Source organism: Hylobates moloch, unplaced genomic scaffold (assembly GCF_009828535.3).
Source record: "Hylobates moloch isolate HMO894 unplaced genomic scaffold, HMol_V3 SCAFFOLD_1, whole genome shotgun sequence".
Classification (NCBI taxonomy): Eukaryota; Metazoa; Chordata; class Mammalia; order Primates; family Hylobatidae; genus Hylobates; species Hylobates moloch.
The window spans coordinates 113020443-113042151 of NW_026652276.1; the positions used below are offsets into that span (position 1 = coordinate 113020443).

The window sequence follows — 21709 nt, forward strand, 5'->3', positions numbered from 1 at the left end:
TTGAGACGGAGTCTCGCTCTGTCGCCCAGGCTGGAGTGCAGTGGCGCGATCTCGGCTCACTGCAAGCTCCGCCTCCCGGGTTCACGCCATTCTCCTGCCTCAGCCTCTCTGAGTAGCTGGGACTACAGGCGCCCGCCACCACGCCCGGCTAATTTTTTTTGTATTTTTAGTAGAGACGGGGTTTCACTATGGTCTCGATCTCCTGACCTCGTGATCCGCCCGCCTCGGCCTCCCAAAGTGCTGGGATTACAAGCGTGAGCCACCGCGCCCGGCCTGGTCTCGTATGTTTTTTTCTGTTTAAATCTTCAGTTCAGATCTGATTTTGGTTATTTCTTGTCTTTTGCTAGCTTAGGGGTTGGTTTGCTCTTGCTTTCTCTCATTCTTTTATTCATGATGTTAGGTTGTTAAATTGAGATCTTTCTAACTTTTGGGTGTGAGCTTTTAGTGGTATAAATTTCTCCTTAACACTGCCTTAGCCGTGTTGCAGAGATTCTGGTATGTTGTATCTTTGTTCTCATTTTTTGCAATGAACTTGATTTCTGCTTTAATTTTATTATTTACTCAAAAGTCACTCAGGCTCAGGTGGCATAATTTCCATGTATTTATATCATTTCAAGTGTTTTTTTTTTGGTATTGAATTATATTTTTATCAAGCTGTGCTCTGTGTGTGTGGTTGGTGTAATTTTGGAATTTGCTGAGGGTTGTTTTATTTCTGATTGTGTGGTCAATTTTAGAGTATGTGCCACATGGTAATGAGAAGAATGTATAGCATGTTGTTTTTAGATTAAGAGTTTTGTAGGACTATTTGTCCAAGTGTTGAGTTTAGGTCCTGAGATCTTTGTAAATTTTCTGCCCTAATAATCTAACAGGGTCTGTGGGGTGTTGTAGTCTCCCACTATTATTGCGTCAGAATCTAAGTCTCTTCATAGGTCTCTGAGAACTTACTTTATTCATGTACATCCGTAGATTTTTTTTATAACACCTTTCTGTATTCTGCTTTTTCTCTCTGTAAACATTCTTTCAAGTGCACACAGTGTGCCCAAGGCCACTCCTTAGATGCCTGAATCCAGTGTCTACTGAAATTCAGATATCCAAGAGTTCAAGAGCATGTCTAAAGACTTGGCTGTTATAGGAGAAAATAAAAATAAGAAGCTGTATTCTCCTACCTGAAAATAAGGAAGGCTATTATCCTCATCTCTCTTTTCTTAAAGCATTTGAATTATATGTACTTTTTTCTCTGCTTTATTGAAATATATGTAAATCATATAAATCATATTAATCTAGGTGTAGCTAAATAAACGATTCAGTATATAACAGTGGAGTTGGAGTTGAACCTTGGTTTCTATTTATTACTTCAGAACAATTAGCGTTGTCACATGAAGCATTTGTAGACAACCTACAATCGTATACTTTTTTTTTTTTTTTTTTTTTTTTGAGATAGAGTGTTACTTTGTCCTCCAGGCTGGAGTGCAGTGGCGCAGTCTCAGCTCACTGCAACTCCATTTCCCAGGTTCAAGCAATTCTCTTGCCTCATCCTCCCGAGTAGCTGGGACTACAGGCATGTGCTACCACACCTGGCTAATTTTTGTATTTTTAGTAGAGACAGGATTTTGCCATGTTGGCCAGGCTGGTCTTGAACTCCTGACCTCAGGTGATCTGCCCATCTCGACCTCCCAAAGTGCTGGGATTACTGGCATGAGCCACCATGCCTGGTCAACATTCATGTAAATTAAAGAGGATTTTCTACAATAATATAAATATAAGACCACGATATTTACTTTGAACGAAACCCTTAGTCACTTTAATATTGTTATTTCTACTTTTTAAATATAAAGTGTTTTAACTGAATTATGGTTAAAAAAATTTTCACAAATCCTACATATATTATGACCAGTACATTAAAACTATTTATATGTAGATACTTATCTCTAATATCCAAATAAAACTTATTACCAAATTGTTACAGTAGATACTAGTCTTACATACTTATTACCTTATCCAGTAGGGATAACTATAAGTAAGCATGATTTTATTGTCTTTCATTCAAGTTAGAATGCTGCTATTAAAGGATAAATAACACAAATGATGTGACCACCAAAAAACTAGAATAGCTCTCCTCTTAGCTGTGTTGCAAGCTCAAATATATTCCACTATATAAACAAAATCAGATTCGAATTTTTCATCAAAAAGTGCTGGTGGTGACCGGGAACAGTGGCTTATGCCTGTAATCACAGCACTTAGGGAGGCCAACGCGGGTGGATCACTTGAGGTCAGGAGTTCGAGACCAGAATGGCCAACATAGTGAAACCTGTCTCTACTAAAAATACAAAAATTACCCGGGTATGGTGGCAGGTGCCTGTAATTCCAGCTACTCTGGAGGCTGAGGCAGGAGAATTGCTTTAACCTGGGAGGCGGAGGTTGCAGTGAGCTGAGATCATGCCACTGCACTCTAGCCTGAGTGACAGAACGAGACTCTATCTCAGAAAAAAAAAGTGCTGGTGGATGTAGTCTGATGTATTCCAATGGAATCCCCCTTTCAATGGCTAAAAGATGAGAGAGTAGCAGAGATGGAGGAATCTTATAAAATTCTGCTGAGAATATGCTCCCTTCTTCATAATGCTCATGTTTCTCATGCTGAGAGTAGCTGTATAATTTGGGTATTTAGAGAGAAATATTTTATAGGGAAATATTTTCTGGCTGACTTCATCAATCTTACATGTAATCTGAGTTTTTTCTCAAGATACATTTAACTTATTTTTTCTCTCAATATAATCTTTCTGAGACTGAGAACTGTTTTTCTCTCCAATGCTTTGAGTGTCTGTTTCAGAAGCCATTTTAGCATTTCACAGTGTCCGTGAATGAGGTGGGCTGTCACAATGGAACTCTTGGAGCTATCTCTTTACAGACTCATGCTGGAAATCCAGCAGAACATTTTCCATGTCACCATTATAAATAGAAACTGAGCCTAAAACACTGTTCCCGTTCTCATTATTGTGAAGGTGCATTCCTACCCAGGAGGCCTGCAGGCTCTCCTCCTGCAGCTCAGGCTTCACTCTCTGATGTGGCGCTGGAGTGCTGCTGGGGCAATTGGGGTTTATGTGAGATGTGACCTGCTGGCTGTTCACCCTGTATTGTGGGCTGTACCTCAGTGGCAGAGGGTAGGGGTCAAGAGAAAACTCCAGCCACCAGGAGAAGGCAAGCAGAAGTGCTGTAGTCCAGTGCTCGGGGAGTAGAGAGCCATTGCTTCAAAATGTAAATAGCCAAAATGATAGCACCCTATTCAAATGTTGCTGTAGGAGACTGAGAGCCTACCTTTAGCAGGCACCTGGTTTTATATTGCAAAACTACCCTCTGTCATGAAGATCTTAAAAGTTTATTTTGTATACAAAAAATTAGCCGGACGCGGTGGTGGGCACCTGTAGTCCCAGCTACTCAGGAGGCTGAGGCAGGAGAATGGCATGAACCTGGGAGGCGGAGCTTGCAGTGAGCCAAGATTGCACCACTGCACTCCAGGCTGGGCGACAGAGCAAGACTCCGTCTCAAAAAAAAAAAAAAAAGTTTATTTTGTAATTATATATAACAAAACATACACGGATGGCCTCCCCAATTACCAGGTGAATTTAGAATGAACTATGCATGACATGGTGCTGTAAGTTTTTCTACTCGTGGGCTAATATGGTGACCATCTTTCTGTCTTTGCAATCTGTGAAGCAGATTGACCTTGATGCATGTCAAATTCTGGTTTAATTGTGTAATATAACAGTTTTATTTCTGTTTAGTCATTGTGGAGTTGCTCTAGGGCTGGAGAAAATTTGTCTTTTAATTATATTTCCCAAGAACTGTCTAGAATTACCAGACACGACATAAACATATAAGTGCCAACCAAGCTTTACTCTAGAGGGGACTTTCCCTCTCAGACTTCCGGTCAGCTCACAATTGTGCTGCAAAATGCATACTCTCCCCTAAATATGCAGGCAGAATTGTTTCTCTGCTTGTTTGATAATCTGTAGTCCTCTATAGTCACTTTTAAAGAGGTTAGACCAAATTTCACAGGGCAGCAATCAACCATTTTACCTCTTTCAGTGACTCTTGTATCTTCAGACCTGAAACTGATTCAGAGACCGTGAGGCTCACAAACTTAGAGTAACATGTGTGCATTGAGTAGAAATGAGAATCTCTGCTTTCTCTTTCCTCGTATTGCTAAAATGTGATAAATCTGCAGGTGACACCTGCTACTACTCCATTTATTCAGAACCTAAATCTGCAGCTCCAAATTCTGAATCGGGATCTTGAGATTTTGGGGAAAAATAAAACATTTTATCTGAGAAATGCATGTCCATTGAGTTATAAGACTCAGACATTAGAATGAGACCACAATTATGTCTTTCTTCCTTCTTTTAGCTATTGATTTATCTCTTAAAACTGCTTACTATAGCCATAAGTAGCTATAAATTAAACTAATAATTCCACACTGGACACTATAACCCACACCCTATAGCTTAACAATATATAGCCAATTAGTAATCGATTTTATTTTTGTAAATAAATAAGAATTTCTAACCACTTTATATCAGTCCACTCTCTGTCCCTCTATTTTTGCCTTTACAAATCCACTTGTAACTGCTGCTAATCAAAGTGTAAATTTTTGACAATTTGAATCTTTGCTCTCAAGTTAACAATCCTCAAGCTTGACCCAAATAAACTGTCTACTTATATTCATGTTGCCTCAGTTTTTTTTTTTTTTTTTTTTTTTGAGAGGGAGTCTTGTTCTTGTTGCCCAGGCTGGAGTGCGATGGTGCGATCTCTGCTCACTATAACCTCTGCCTCCTGGGCTCAACCGATTCTCCTGCCTTAGCCTCACAAGTATCTGGGATTACAGGCACGTGCCACCACACCCAGCTGATTTTTTTTGCATTGTAAGTAGAGACGGGTTTTCACTGTGTTGGCCAGGCTGGTCTCAAACTCCTGACCTCAGGTGATCTACCTGCCTCGGCCTCTCAAGTGCTAGGATTACAGGTGTGAGCCACCACGCCCAGTGTCTCAGTTTTTTTTTTTTTTTTAGGTAGACATATCATTTAGAATGTGCTAGAGCAGCCTCTATAAGGGGATCTCTCCTTTGGTTGTACCCCATTTGCTGTAACACCCAAGAATGCAGAGCTAGGTTGATCCCACCTAGAATCTGCACATAAGGTTTGGCCTCTGCTTGGGATTTGCAATACAGGGCCAGACTTAGGATTGAGAATGTACAGAAAACCAACAGGAGGCATGTTCTGCATCGTGAGATGTCAACATAGACATCTTAAAGTTCCCTTTTGAGAGTATGGCTTCTTGAGCTTTTCAGATCTTATTCAGTGACCTGCTACAGTTATGTGAGAGGCACCAGGTGTACATAGAATTTCATGGGAGAATCCATAAGTGTAAACAAGCATCTTAGGAGTGAGAGATCAAGGCCACAGAGTATCCAAAGCCATGACCATGGCTATATCTACCTGTAAAATGTGGTACTGGAGTATTCTTGCCCTTCCTCTTACCCAAAAGCTAGCTCATCAGGACAGGTGATCCAAATTCTGGAGCCCCACCAGGGCAGTTTCATTTTTTTTTTTTTTTTTTTTGAGGCGGAGTCTCACTCTATTGCCCAGGCTGGAGTGCAATGGCGTGATCTCAGCTCACTGCAACCTCTGCCTCCCTGGTTCAAGTGATTCTCTTGCCCCAGCCTCCTGAGTAGCTAGGATTACAGGCACATGCCACCACGCCAGGCTAATTTTTGTATTTTTAGTAGAGACGGGGTTTCACCATTTTGGCCAGGCTGGTCTCAAACTCCTGACCTCGTCATCCGCCCACCTCACCCTCCCAAAGTGCTTGGATTACAAGCATGAGCCACTGCGCCCGGCCAGTTTCAGTTTTTATGTAGGATTACCCTGAGTCTCTCCTGCCTGGCACATCATCGGATCATCAGCCCAGGGACATTGGGAACCCTCTCACAATCACCTAGGCATCTTTGAGACATTTGAGGTTGTCCAGAGCAGAACTGTGTCAGGCTGACAAGAGTGGTTAATTATGCTTCTGTCTCAGTGTAAGAGAAATGAGTCAGTCTGCATTTGTTCCTCCCCTCATACAAGAGATGTCTTGGCTGGTACCCAGATGAGAGTTTCTCAAGTTTCCTGGTGCTTGGGTGTAAAATAAGGAAAGGGTCTGGAGACTCAAATAGATAAACTAATTGCTTCCATTTTATATGGCCATTAGAAAATAGTTGAAGCAGTCAGAGTTCCTACCAGGCAGGAACTTTAAGTCTAGACTAGTAACTGGATAAATGGTTGAAGCATTATATGGTTGGTACAATGTATAGATGTGTGGAAAAAAAAAACTTGGCCTTTACTTTGGCCACTTTCTTTATGTTGTTGTGACTTCTGATGTCATCACCTGAAGGGATATTTATGAACAGAAGAGTTGTTATGGTTTGTATTCTTTTTTGCTTTCCTACTAATACATATTTATGTTCTAATAAATTACCCTAGAAAACCTTAAGGAATTTGTTTAAATTACTTATTAGTATACATTATAAAATTGACATGGCAGTGGCTAAAAGAAATTAGAGTTACACAAACTCTGTAATGTAAGTTTCTCTTAGGTAAGCTTAGAAAAATCAGAACTGGAAATACCTCAGTGGCGTAGAGAGCAGAATTCTACATAGAGTCCACTCCCTGCCCCAGTTCTGCTAAGATTCACTGTTTTTGGAGGCCTTATTTAGGTCTGACCCCACTGTGGAGTCTTGCCTCACCAAACTGATTAGAAGAAATTAGTTTTGGCTGGTGAGTCCTGCAGCCTTTTTAGAAATGGTGCCCATAATTCTTTGAAACTCAGAAGCAGATAAATGGGAAAAATATTTATTTTAGGGCCTTAATTTTTTATTTTTTATTTTTATCAAAACCAGTACTTGCTGAAATGTTCCATGTAGCAACTTGTTTTCTATTACTGCAGATTTAGTAGTTGCTCCATAAGCCACAAAAAAGTAAATATAAACACAATAAAAATTTTTCTAAATTACATTAAGCTTTTCTGTATCCCTCTCATCTGTCTATATTTAGCTTTTATTTTATACATCTTCAAGAAAAAAATCAATGACAGAGAAACAGAAGAAATAAAAATTCTGGGCTCTTTATCCTGAGATTTATTGAACACCTCGTACCAACTCCCAGGGTGTTATGAGGATTAAATCAAATAATGTATTTTTCCCAGCACAATGCTTTGTAACACTTGAGGACATAGCACCTGCTTAATAAACGTTACGCTAGTACATGTGTACATGTTGTTTTCCAAATGCAGACTCATTCAAACATTGCTCCCTTTTGTTTCCTCTGTAAACTTTAAAGGACCAGCAAAGAATATGATACTTGAAGATGGAGATTGGTTGTCTTTATTTGTGTTGTGACAAGACTGCTGAGTTTAAGGAAGTCTGTGCTGTGCCTGCTTTCTCCAACTAATGCTAATAATGAGCCCAGGAAGAACAACATCAGCATTGACAGAGGATTTGTTTAAAACACTCATTCACGGACCCTTTACAAACCTGCAGAATCACATTACATAGAGTGAGACCAAAATTATCAAGTGATTTATAAGCTCATTAAAGCTTGAGAGGCAATGCTTAGCTAAGTGGTTATCAGCCCAGGCTTCTAATTAGGATTACATGGCCAATTTTAAAAATCTTACTTGTGTCCTTTCCACAGGTTCTATTAATTGTTCTTGGTGGAAGCATCCATATTGTTTTAAGTAAGGGCCTCATGTGACTCTTAAAATGAGGACAGAGTCAAGTATGAGGGGTTCAGGATACATTCATGAGAGTTAAGTTCCACCTGTGCATTGAAGGTTGGTCACACGGCCTGTTCTCTTCGGGTTTGGTAGAGACAGGTCAGTGTGGCCCCTATTGCCATTATTGTAGGAGAAGTTGCTGGTGTCTGTGCCCGGGGAGGGCACCTGAGAACAGGAAAAGAGAAACATATATATATTTAAGAGACAGAGTCTCACTGTGTTGCCCAAACTGGAGTGCAGTGGCACTATCTCGGCTCACTGCAACCTCTGCCTTCCAGGTTCTAGCAATTCTCCTGCCTCAGCCTCCTGAATAGCTGGGATTACAGGCTCATGCTGCCATGCCTGGCTAATTTTTTTGTATTTTAGTAGAGATAGGGTTTCACCGTGTTGCCCAGGCTGGTCTCGAACTCCTGAGCTCAGGCAATCCACCTGCCTCGGCCTCCCAGTATGCTAGGATTACTGGCCTGAGCCACTGTGCCTGGCCGAGAAACTTACATTTTTATCTTCACGGAGCGTCTCATTGTTCCTGAGTCTCTTCTGGTATAAACGACAGAAGTGGGTGGACTTTTTCTCCAGGTTTTGGTTTTTCTGCCTGTGGGTGTGGTGGTAGCAGGTAAATGGGGGGTGCTGACACCTTTAGAGGCATATTCTCAAGATACAAGTGTAATTTGTCCAGAGAATCTCATCTGAGAAGGAATTCCAAAAAAGGAGAAAGAGGAAGAATTGGTTCTTTTTTTTACTTAAACCTGTCTCAGATCAAGAGCTGTGTCCACTCTTCCTCCTGGAATGCCATGTGTTTAGTACTTGCAAACCTTTACTTCTCTACTCGATCTTTTCCTCCCTAATGAGCTAGTTTCAATTACTTTAAAAATTCATTATAATAGTCAAAGGTCTCTGAAAAATATTTTTCCTGTGTACCAGAGCCTTCTTTACATTCTCTGCATCATGGCTTCTTATGTGCCATGCAGAATTCTCATTATGAATTTATAATCTACAATATTAAAAATATTTCCTTTGTAGCTGTTGAATTATGGGAACGTGTGGATACTCAAGATTTCTATTGGGGAAAAGCTGGGGTCCTTAGTAAAGAAAAAGAACATGTAATGTTGAGGATCCATCTGTGTTCTCCATTAGCTCTATACAGAAAAGGATCAAGAAAATGCTTATTTAAACAGAATGGCATTTATCACCCATAAAGTTCTGAAAAAAATTTTAGGAGATTCCTGCTTTTTGGGTGCTAAAGAAGGACTACTTAAAATCACTATTTAATAGTACAGTAAATAGGAGATACCTGTATTTTGAACTTTGTATAAAATTGATGTTTGTTTATGGTTAAATTTAGATTATAATTTACTTTTGGGGGGCAGTATTCCAGCAGTGATGCTGTGTTCTTTGTGCATCAGCACATCATAAAAATTTGTTCCTAGTGCAGTTGATGTTAATGATTCACTTGGCTAAAGAGCTCTCTGACAAGTTTTTTTTTATAGAGTTAATTACTTTTCATTAGTATCTTTATGCAGCTGATGTGCATAAATTATCACATTTGATTTGGCAGCTGCCTTTTTTCTTTAGGTTTTATTTGCATATATGTCTTTGGAACATGAAGGCTCTTGTCTTTATTTACAAAAAACTGGGAAAAACACAGATTCTTTTTTTTTTTTTTTTTTTTTTTTTTTTTTGTTTTCGCTTTTTTTTTCTGGCTGGGATGGACTGGCGCAATCTCAGTTCACTGCAACCTCCACCTCCCAGGTTCAAGCGATTCTCCCACCTCAGCCTCCCAAGTAGCTGGAATTACAGACGCACATCATCGTGCCCGGCTAATTTTTGTATTTTTTTTAGTAGAGATGGGGTTTTGCCATGTTGGCCAGGCTAGTTTTGTACTCGTGACTTCGGGTGATCCGCCTCCCTCAGCCTCCCAAAGTGCTGGGATTACAGGCGTGAGCCACCGTGCCTGGCCAACACAGGTTCTTTTACTTAGTAGTTGTTTGACAAAATACTCTTCTTGGGCCAAAAACATTGGCATTACTGGTGAGCTTGTTAGAAATTCAGAAATTCAAACTTTATTCCAGATTTTCTAAAAACAATCAGCATAATAAGATCTTCAGTTTATTATACACATTAGAATTTGAGATGTACCTTCTAACTCAATATGTCTTTTCCATCTGAAAAATATACACAACTCATTGTGTATGATGTAAATATAGCACTCAAAAATTTACACCTTTGTATTCATGTCCTTTTATAGTTTTTCTTCAAAAAAGTATATATACACTGATGTTGTGGATCTTATGCTGTCCTCTTATTTGAGTTAAAGAATACATTAGAGAATATTTCTGCATTGAAATTTATTTTATTGTATAATTTGAGTCACTCCTATAAGTCAGAATCAGCTTTCTATACTGTCTTACTTTGCCTTGAGCCAAAATAAAAATTCCGCCCATGGTTATTTAGTAAATATATATGTGTGTCTGTGTGTGTGTGTGTTTTTCAGGGACCATTGACGTTTAGGGATGTGGCCATAGAATTCTCTCTGGAGGAGTGGCAATGCCTGGACACTGCACAACGGAATTTATATAGGAAAGTGATGTTTGAGAACTACAGAAACCTGGTCTTTCTGGGTAAGGATGACTTCAACACACAATTCCTAATATGCCCTAAAGGTTTTATTTCTCTTTTTTTGTATAACTTGTGGTAATTTCTGCTTTGCATAAATGAGTTTCAGATCCCTGTTTTCAAGAAAATCTTTGAGATTTGTTCGTGTAGAAAAAAATTTCTTCAGTACGTTTCATCTTGACCTGAACTTTCCACATCCCTGAGCTGATCTATATCCTTCACTCTAGATTAGTGGTAATTACAGAAATTTGATGGCATAAAATGTTGTTGCCCACACCTTAAAATTTAATTGCCACCACCAATTTTTGATTCAGTAGTACTGGGTAGTGAAATTAAAGACCTACAAATTTAAAGTATTTTCTAAATATTTAGAAATGTCTGTTATAAATTAGTAATTTGGGATTAATTTACTAGAATATGCTATGACATTCTCTTTACTGAGCACATTAGTAGGTCGGTAATTCGAGAATATGAGCAAGATTCATGTTATTTATTTTTAATAAAACAGGTATTGCTGTCTCTAAGCCTCACCTGATAACCTGTTTGGAGCAAGGAAAAGAGCCGTGGAATAGGAAGAGACAGGAGATGGTAGCCAAACCCCCAGGTAGGTGAGAGTGATAGTGAATACAACAGATGACACAGATGAGAGGTCCAAACGTCAAAGAGAAAGTCAGTTCTTGACATGGGATTTGGGAAGCTATGTTCCAGAGAAAATAGTTTCTGGGAAGCTCAGTTTCTTTTCTCTTGCTCTCACATAGGGGCATCTTCTTTCTTATGCTCTTAAATTCTCTAAAAATTCTACTTTCCGATCAGTGATCTTCCTTCAAGCTTACTGTGAGCCAAAGTCCTCTTCATGGCTTATAAGAGACTACACGATCTGACTGATGTTCCATTGTTTTAGGGACACACAAATATCTGCAAAATTTTGAGAAACTGTTATTTTTTAAGTTCTCTTTTTACATCACGTCTGAAATGTGTGTGATTAGTGGTTTCTTTTCCATTTTTTTGGTTCATTTTTCTGCATATTTCATCTTGTTTTTATTATAGTCTTTTTTTGATAGTTGAAATATAGTTTGAAATTATAAAGTATAATGTCCTTCTTTGTTCTTTTTCCTCAAGATTGCTTTGACTATTCAAAGTTTATTGTAGTTTCATATAAATTTTAGGATTTTATTTTTCATTGCTGTAAAAAAATGCCACTGGAATTTTGATAGGGAGTTCATTGAATCCATAGATTATTTTGGATAATATGGCACTTTAACAATATTTATGCTTTCAATCCATAGACATAAAATATTTTAAAATTTATTTGTGTTGTCCAGGCACAGTGGCTCACACTTGTAATCCCAGCACTTTGGGAGACCAAGGCAGGAAGATCACTTGAGGTCAGGAGTTTGAGACCAGCCTGGCCATCAGGGTGAAATCCCATCTCAACTAAAAATACAAAAATTAGCCTGGCATGGTGGCAGGTTCCTGTAATCCCAGCTACCCAAAAGGCTGAGGCAGGAAAATTGCTTTAACCCAGGAGGTGGAGGCTGTAGTGAGCTGAGATTGCACCACTGCACTCCAGCCTGTGTGACAGAGACTCTGTTTAAAAAAAAAATAATTATTTGCCTCTTCTCTAATTTATTTCATTAATATATTTTTATTGTAAAGATTTTTTTACCTCCTTGTTTAAATTTGTTCTCAGAAATTATTTTAGTGCTACTGTAAATAAGATTGTTTTCTTAATCAGTTTGCTTTAAGTGTATGGAACCATAACTTAAACTTGTATGTTAATTTTATATTTTGCTAATTTACTGATTGTATTTATTAATTTAAACAGGTTTTAGTATAATGTTTTATAATTTTTTATATATAAGAGCATATGATCTATAAGCAGCAAGTTTTTACTCATTTGTCTTCAATTTCAGTGAGTTTAGAAACTTTTTTTGACTAATTCTTCTGCCACATACTTGCAGTTCTATGTTAAAATATTTACAGTGGGCACAATATAGTTTTGCATTGGTGTCTGAATTTGAAGGAGCAAACACCTCTTTAAGTTTTTATAAACTGATTTAGGAGGTAAAGATTTTTTTTTGTTGGGTTCTCAGGGTGATGGGATGCCCTCTGGGTTTGTAGTGGAGAGGGGCATAGCTTGGTCACAAGGCTGCTGGGTCTGCACTAGGGCTCACCTTTAGTTGGCTTAACAGGGGCTTGGGTAATTGTAATTTCCATTATATTTTGGAACAGACTAAATATTTTTCTGGATGTTGCTCTGTAGGGCTGACAGTAGGACAGGTTTTTGTAATTGGGTCTGTATGTGGTGGGCCTTATATCAGAATGTGGATGAGTATGGCTTTCACTGAGTATCAAAGAAGATTTTTTCAGGTCACTGTGTGGATTCCTATATAGGCAGAACTGGCCATGAACTATGGCTCAGGGAGCTGGAACTGAGTCATTGAACTGCTTCAGAAACCACAGTAAAGGACAAGGTCTGCAGGCCTGCCTGTGTGGCTGTAAATGGCTGTCTTCCTCCAGGCCTCTGGAAGGGCACGGTCTCTCCCATACTGTGGCTGGGAGGAGTTTGGGATGATTAGAGAGTAAGTTCAGAATTCTCAGTGGGACCAAATTTGGTGGGCCATTTCCTGGTCTGCAGCCTACAACAGAGGTCCTGTATTTTTCCACCCGAATAAGGCCTGCCTTCTGAAAAGAACACTCCTTAATCTTAGACTGTAGCAAAATTTCACAATACCCTCTCTGGATCTCAAAGCTCTCTTAAAGGCACTTATTTTTGAGATGGGTTTTGGCTTCATAACCCAGGCTGGTCTTGAAATCCTGGCCTGAAGCAATTCCCCAACCTGAATGTACCATGTAGCTGTCACTACAGGTGTGAGCCATGGCTCACATAAATGCATTTTTGTCAGGGATGGCTGATAAATTTTCTTGCTGTGGGATGATAAGCAAATAGGGAACCTTTTATTTTTCCATCTTACTGATGTCACTCTCCCTATACATTTTTACTTTCTATTTTCTATTTCAAATTTTTCTGTACTTTAGGTTCAGACATTTAGGATAATATGCTAGAATTTACATGATATGGCTGATGTTACTTATAAATTTAAGTTTGCTGCGGGCAAACAGGAATTTCACCCACTTTCTTAAGCATATGTCTAAATAACAACATAACTAATTTCTAAATATTTGTTTTATATGTAGGAAGTGCTAACCATATTCTGCAAAATATATAATTTTTAAATTTAGCAATCCAAGACTATTGTTTTGCTTCTAAAGTTGGATTACAGTAGTTTTATTTTGTGTAAGAATAGCATATATTTAAAACATAAATACTAATTTCTTTTAAATTTTTATTTATTATAAATTTATTGTTAGAATCTTTTATTTATAATTATACTGTTTTTTTTCTGAAATTTTATTGCAACACAGCGCATGCCAATGATTTGAAATACCTGCTTTCCCTGAGTACACACAGTCAAATATTGTAATTATCTAGACAAATTCTTTAATAGTACATAAATATTGCAAACCGCATTTTGTGAGTAAACATTTCTCTAGTTATTGTTTTGCAGTTCCATATTAGTGTTTTATTTAGTGTAGGTTTTTCAACATCAGTTTATTGTGATTTTTTGTTTTACTGATATATTTAGACATTTTGCAATTCTGTTTGTAAACTTTAAGTCAACATGGGGTTTAATTAAAAGATAAATCAGCCGGGCTCAGTGGCTCACTCCTGTAATCCCAGCACTTTGGGAGCCCGAGGCAGGCAGATCAGAAGGTCAGGAGTTCGAGACCAGCCTGGCCAATATGGTGAGGCCCCGTCTCTACTAAAAATACAAAAATTAGCCTGGCATGGTGGCGGGTGCCTGTAGTCCCAGCTACTTGGGAGGCTGAGGCAGGGGAATCTCTTAAACCTGGGAGGCGGAGGTTACAGTGAGCTGAGATCGCACCACTATACTCCAGCCTGGGCGACAGAGCAAGACTCCATCTCAAAAAAAAAAAAAAAAGATAAATCAGCCATATGTCTATCACAATCAGTTTATATATGTGTGTGCTTTTATCTACAAATATGACCTCAATTTTGGTTATGGCTTATTTTGTACGTATTCTTTCTTAGCTGATTTTCAATGGTTGTCCTATCATATCTAAATGAGTAGTCATGGAAATCGCCTTCTTTTCACTATGTGTTTAATGAAGAATATATATTTCTTTTGCATGAGAGAAACATATTTGTGATTTGAAGATAATTTTTGAAAAGATTTATAATTATTTTTTCAGTTTTTCTTTTAAAAAAATTGTGAAAATATAACATAAAATTTACCATCTTAAATTCATTGAAGTGTACATTTCAGGGCCAGGCATGGTGGTGGCTTACATCTGTAATCCAGGGATTTTGAGAGGCCAAGACAGGAAGATCACTTGAGCCCAAAATTTGGAGACCAGCTTGGGCAACATATAAAGACCCAGTCTACAAAAAAAATTTTTTTAAAGACAGGCATGGTGGTGTGCACTTGTGGTTTCAGCTACTTGGGAAATTGATGGGGGAGGATTTACTTGAGGCTGGTTGAGGCTACAGTAAGCCATAATTGTGCCACTGCACCCCAGCTTGGGTGACAGAGTGTGATCCTGTCTGAATATAAGTTGTACATTTCAAGCATGTTGAGTGTATTCACACTGTTAGGCAAAATACTTCTAAAAGTTTTACATCTTGTAAAACTAAAACTCAGTACACATTAAGTAACAACTGCCCATTTTACCCTCTCTTCAGCCCTCGACAGACATGCTTCCACTTTGTTTTTATGAGTGTGACTACTTAAGATATCTCATATAAGTGGAATCATACAGTATCCATCATTTTGTTACTGGCTCATTTTAGGTGACATAATTCTCTCAATATTTATATTAAAATGGGACAAGATTTTCTTTTCTTTCTTTTTTTTTTTTGAGACGAAGTTTTGCTCTTGTTGCCCAGGCTGGAGTGCAGTGGTGCCATCTTGGCTTACCGCTACCTCCCAGGTTCAAGCAATTCTCCTCCCTCAGCTTCCCAAGATTTTTTTTTTAAGGCTGAATAATATTCCATTGTATGCATATGTTACATTTTTTGATGTATTTATAAATCAACATCTGGATTGCTTCAGCATTTTGGCTTTTTTTTGAGATGGAGCCTTGCTCTGCCTCCCAGGCTAGAGTGCAATGGCACAATGTGGGCTCACTGCATTCTCCGCCTCCCAGGTTCAAGCGATTCTCCTGCCTCAGCCTCCTGAGTAGCTGGGATTATAGGCGCCCACCACCACACCTGGCTAAATTTTGTATATTTAGTAGAGACGAGGTTTCACCATGTTGGCAAAGCTGGTCTCAAACTGCTGACCTCAGGTGATCCACCCGCCTCTGCCTCCCAAAGTGCTGGGATTACAGGTGTGAGTCACTGTGCCTGGCCACGTTTTGGCTTTTGTGATGCTGGTACAAGAAACATAAATGTTCAAATATGTCTTCCAGGTCCTGCGTTGCATAGTTTGGATGTAGATCCATAAGTGGGATTGCTGTATTTAATAATAATTCCATTTTTAATTATTTCAGGAACATTTATAACATTTGTAAATAATGGTTGCATCCTTGTTTTGCACCAACAATTAATGTGGGTTTTATTTTCATTGCATCATCAACTGATTTGATGTTTTCTAGGAAACTTACAGTGGCTATTATAATGGGTGTGAGAGGATTCTGTTTTTCATTGTGATTTTCATGCATTTGTCTACAAATTAGTATTTTTATCTATCATTTCAAATGCTTTTTTGCATTTGTATCATTTTGATGAAAATTTAGTTCAATTATTTGTCCAATTCTAAGTCGTTATTCAACTTTATAATTCAGTTTTAATAGTTGTTTGTATATTCTGAATATTAACTCCTATCACATGTGATTTGCAAATATTTTCACCCATTTCCTAGGAGGCATCATTACTCTTTTGAATGTTTTCTTTGATATGCAGAAATTTTGAAGTACAGTGTAGTTCAGTTATTCTGTTGTTCTCTTTGTTGCTCATGCATTTAATGTTGTATCTAAGAAAATGGTGCCAATACCAATGTCGTGTTTTTTTCCTATATTTTTTCAAGAGATTGTTATTTTTTAAATTTCTAAATATTTTATTTCAAATATTCTTTGTATATAGTTCAAGGAAAGGATTCAGCTTTATCAGTGTAGATAACCTGATTTCAACGTTATTTTTTTGAAAAGATTATCTTTTCTCTGCCATGTGTTAATGGTGACTTAGTGAAAGATCATTTGATCATACACCAAAGGGTTCTTTTCTGGGCTCTCTATTCTGTTTTTTTGTTGTTGTTTTTTTGTTATTTTTTGGAGATGGAGTCTTGCTCTGTCTCCCAGTCTGGAGTGCAGTGGCGCTATCTCAGCTCACTGAAAGCTCTGCCTCCCGGGTTCACGTCATTCTCCTGCCTCAGCCTCCCGAATAGCTGGGACTGCAGGTGCCCACCACCACGCCCGGCTAATTATTTTTGTATTTTTAGTAGAGACGGGGTTTCACCGTGTTAGCCAGGATGGTCTCAATCTCCTGACCTCGTGATCCGCCCGCCTCGGCCTCCCAAAGTGCTGGGATTACAGGCGTGAGCCAGCACACCTGGCCGTCTATTCTGTTTTTTATCTCTTTATATGTCATTGTGTCAGTACCACATTGTTTTTGCTGTTGTAGCTTTTAATATGTTTTTCAATCAGGAAGTATAATGCTTTTTTTTCATGGTTGTTTAGCTAGTTATAGTCATAATCAAATTAAAAAATTTTAAACATTATTTCTGTAAAAAAACCTGTGCTATTGGGATTTTTATAGAGATTATATTGAATTTTTTTACTTTAGGTTATATTGACATCTTAACAAAATTAAATTTTTTGACCCTTGAGCAAAACTATGTCAAAGAGTATGTTTTATTTTATTTTAAATTAAATTAAATTTAAAGACAGGGTCTCACCTTGTTGCCCAGGCTACTTTCAAACTCCTAGGCACAACTAATCCTTCTGCCTTGGCCTCCTAAGTTCTAAGTTTACACGTTTGAGCCACTACACCCAGCCTGTGTGTTTCATTTTCATATATTTTTGGATTTGCCAATTTTACCTTTGCTTTTAATTCCTAGTTTTATTAAGTTTTTGTCAGGAAACACACAGTGTATGATTTTGGTGTTCTTAGATTTATTAATCATTGTTGTTTTGAGACAGGATTTTACTGTCACTCAGGCTGGACTGCAGTGGCATAATTTTGGCTCACTGCAGCCTCAGCCTCCTGGGCTCAAGTGATCCTTCCACCTCAGCTCCCCGTGTAGCTGAAACTACAGACATGCACTATCATGTCTGGCTATTTTTTTAAATTATTTGTAGGGACAGGGCCTCACTGTGTTACCTAGGTTGGACTCAAACTTCTTGTCCCAAATGATACTCCCACCTTGGTCTCCCAAAGTGTTGGAATTATAGGCATGAGTCACTGCACCCAGTTGTTATTGTTAAATTTAATAAGACCCATTATGTGTTTTAACAGAATACACTAGGTGCAAATAAGAATATCATATATTCTGTTGCTTTTGACTGAGAAGTTTTTTATGAGTCTGTTAAGCCTAGTTGTTCTATGCTATGGTTTGGATGTCCGTGTTCTCCAGACCTCATGTTGCAATGTAATCCTTAATGTTGGATGTGGGACCTGGTGGGAGGTGTTTGGGTCATGGGGGCAAATTCCTCATGAATGGCATGACGCCATCCTCTTGGTAATCAGAAAGTTTACACTCTATTAATTCAAATGAAAGCTGCTTCATTAAAAGAATGTGTTTCCTTCACCTGACACTTGCTCTGTCTCTTACCATGTGATGTGTCCAGTTACTCTTTGCCTTCCACCATGATCGTAAGCTTCCTGAGACCCTCACCAGAAGCAGATGCTGGCACACACTTCTTGTACAGTCTGCCAAAGTGTGAGCCAAATAAACGTTTCTTTATAAATCATCCACTCTTAGCTATTCCTCTATATGCAAAATAATCAATACAGTCTATAATGTCTAAGTTTTCTGTTTTCTTATTAATCTTTTATCTTAATTTTTTATTATTGAAAATGGGGTCTTGATATCTACAATTATTATGTTGCTATGTATTTCTTTCTTCACCTTTGTCAATATTTGCTTTATATATTTTGGAGACCTGATGTTATTAATACACATAAATATAGATAGATAAATATGATATTTATAGATTCCTGGTAAATTGACCCATTTTACTTACCATTATATAATATCAATCTTTGATTAATGCTACTACTTGACTTATTTGTTTGTTTGTGTTTTTGTTTTTTTGAGACAGAATCTCACTCTGTCGCCCAGGCTGGAGTGCAGTGGTGTGATCTCGACTCACTGCAACCTCTGCCTCCCGAGTTCAAGCAATTCTCTTGCCTCAGCCTCCCGAGTAGCTGGGATTACAGGTGTGTGCTACGATGCCCGGCTACTTTTTGTATTTTGGGTAGAGATGGAGTTTCATCATTTTGTCCAGGCTGGTCTCGAACTCCTGACCTCAAGTGATTCACCTGCTTCGGACTCCCAAAGTGCTGGGATTACAGGCATGAGCCACCATGCCTGGCCAAGTACTTGACTTAAAGCATATTATATCTAATATAATGATGACCATCTCACCCAATCGTGGTTACTGTTGGCATGAAATAAGATTTTTTTCATTTTGTTACTTTCAGCCTATTTGACTTAATGCTAAAATGAGTCTCGTTTAGAGAACATATTGTATGCTTTTTTACTTAAGCCATTCAGGCATCTTATTTCTCTTTCTCTTTCTCTCTGTCTCTCTTTCTCTCCCTCCCTCCCTCCCTCCCTTCTTTCCTTCTTTCCTTCATTCCTTCCTTCCTTTCATTCTTTCGTTCTTTCTTTCTTTCTTTCTTTCATTCTTTCTTGTGGCTTCACTCTGTCAACCAGGCTGGTTTGCAGTGGCATGATAATTAATGGCCCACTGCATCCTCAACTTTCTAAACTTAGAAAATTCTCTAACTTCAGCCTCTCCAGTAGCTGGGTTACAAATATGCACCATCGCATCCAGTTAGTATTTTTGTATTTTTGGTGGAGACAATGTTTTACCATGTTGTCCAGACTGGTCTCAAATTCTCTTTTATTTTTTATTTTTTTAATTTTATTTTTCTATAGGTTATTGGTGTTTGATTCCATAAGTAAGTTCTTTAGTGGTAATTTTTAAGATTTTGGTGCAACCATCACGTAAGCAGTATTCACTACACCCTATCTGTAGCCTTTTATCTCTCGCCACCCTCCCACCCAAGCCCCCCAAGTCCCCACAGTTTATTGTGTTGTTCTTATGCCTTTGCGTGCTCATAGCTTAGCTCCCACATATCAGTGAGAACATACAATGTTTGGTTTTCCATTCCTGAGTTACTTCACTTAGAATAATAGTCTCCAATCTCATCCAGGTCACTGCAAATGCCATTGATTGATTCCTTCTTATGGCTGAGTAGTATTTTATGCCATATATATACACCACAGTTTCTTTATCCCATTGTTGATTGATGGGCATTTGGGTTGGTTCCGTGATTTTGCAATTGCAAATTGTACTGCTATAAACATGCGTGTGCAAGTATCTTTTTCAGATAGTAACTTCTTTTCCTGTAGGTAGATACCCAATAGTGGGATTGCTGCGTCAAATGGTAGTTCTACCTTTAGTTCTTTAAGGAATCTCCACACTGTTTTCCATAGTGGTTGTACTAGTTTACATTCCCACCAACAGTGTAGAAGTGTTCCCTGATCACCGCATCTATGCCAACATCTACTGTTTCATGATTTTTTGATTATGATCATTCTTGCAAAAGTAAGGTGGTATTGCATTATGGTTTTGATATGCATTTCCCTGATCATTAGTGATGTGGAGCATTTTTTCATATGTTTGTTGGCCATTTGTGTATCTTCTTTTGAGAAATGTTTATTCGTGTCCTTAGCCCACTTTTTGATGGGATTGTTTGTTTTTTTCTTGCTGATTTGAGTTCATTGTAGATTCTGGATATTAGTCCTTTGTCAGATGTATAAATTGTGAAGATCCTTTCCCACTCTGTGGGTTGTCTGTTTACTCTGCTGACTGTTCGTTTTGCTGTGCAAAAGCTCTTTTGTTTAATTAAGTTCCAGCTATTTATCTTTGTTTTTATTGCATTTGCTTTTGGGTTCTTGGTCATGAAATCCTTGCCTAAACCAATGTTTAGAAGGGTTATCCAATATTATCTTACAGAATTTTTAGAGTTTCAGGTCTTAGATTTAAGTTCTTAATCTGTCTTGAGTTTATTTTTGTATAAGGTGAGAGATAAGGATCCAGTTTTATTCTCCTACATGTGGCTAGCCAATTTTCCCAGGACCATTTGTTGAAAAGGGTTTCCTTTTCCCACTTTATGTTTTTGTTTGCTTTCTGAAAGGTCAGTTGGCTGTAAGTACTTGAGTTTACTTCTGGGTTCGCTATTCTGTTCCGTTGTTCTATGTGCCGATTTTTATACTAGTAACATGCTGTTCTGGTAACTATGGCTTATAGTTCAGTTTGAAATCAGGTAGTCTGATGCCTCCAGATTTATTCTTTTTGCTTAGTCTTGCTTTGGCTGTGTGGGCTCTTTTTTCGTTCCATATACATTTTAGAATTGTTTTTTCTAATTCTGTGAAGAATTATGGTAGTATTTTGATGGGGATTGCATTGAATTTGTTTATTGCTTTTCGCAGTATGGTCATTTTCCACAAGATTAATTCTACCCATCTATAAGCATAAAATGTGTTTCCATTTGTTTGTGTTGTCTGTGATTTTTTTCAGCAGTGTTTTGTAGTTCTCCTTGTAGAGGTCTTTCATGTAATTGATTAGGCATATTTCTAAGTATTTTATTATTTTTGCCGCTATTGTAAAAGGGGTTGAGTTCTTGATTTGATTCTTCACTAGGTCACTGTATACAAGAGCTGCTGATTTGTGTACATTAATCTTGTACCTGGAAACTTTGCTCAATTCTTTTATCAGTTCTAGGAGTTTTTTGGAGGAGTCTTTGGGGTTTTCAAGATAAACAATCATATCACCAGCAAACAGTGACAGTTTGACTTTCTCTTTACTGATTTGGATGCGCTTTATTTCTCTTGTCTGATTGCTCTGGCTAGGACTTTCCAGTGCTATGTTGAAGAAGAGTTGTGAGAGTGGGCATCCTTGTCTTGTTCCAGTTCTCAAAGGGAATGCTTTCAACTTTTTTTCCATTCAGTATTATGTTGGCTGTGGGTTTGTCATA

General features: G+C 38.1%; 1 protein-coding gene across 7 annotated transcripts in view; it reads left to right on the plus strand.

The window, feature by feature from the left end:
• Positions 1-21709, plus strand: part of LOC116478801 (zinc finger protein 680) — a 71013-nt gene that overhangs the window by 9441 nt on the left and 39863 nt on the right. For 4 of the 7 annotated variants that reach the window (XR_009214983.1, XR_009214981.1, XM_032757729.2 and 1 more), the window contains exons 2-3: positions 10298-10424; positions 10928-11023. Coding sequence is in view for 5 of the 7 variants with exons in the window: in XM_032757729.2 (XP_032613620.1) it covers positions 10298-10424; positions 10928-11023 (223 nt within the window). In the remaining 2 variants the exon portion in view is untranslated. Of the gene's footprint in view, positions 1-10297; positions 10425-10522; positions 10654-10927; positions 11024-18762; positions 18881-21709 lie in introns of those variants that run through there. The other 3 variants (XM_058444530.1, XM_058444526.1, XM_032757737.2) reach the window with 3 other exon arrangements.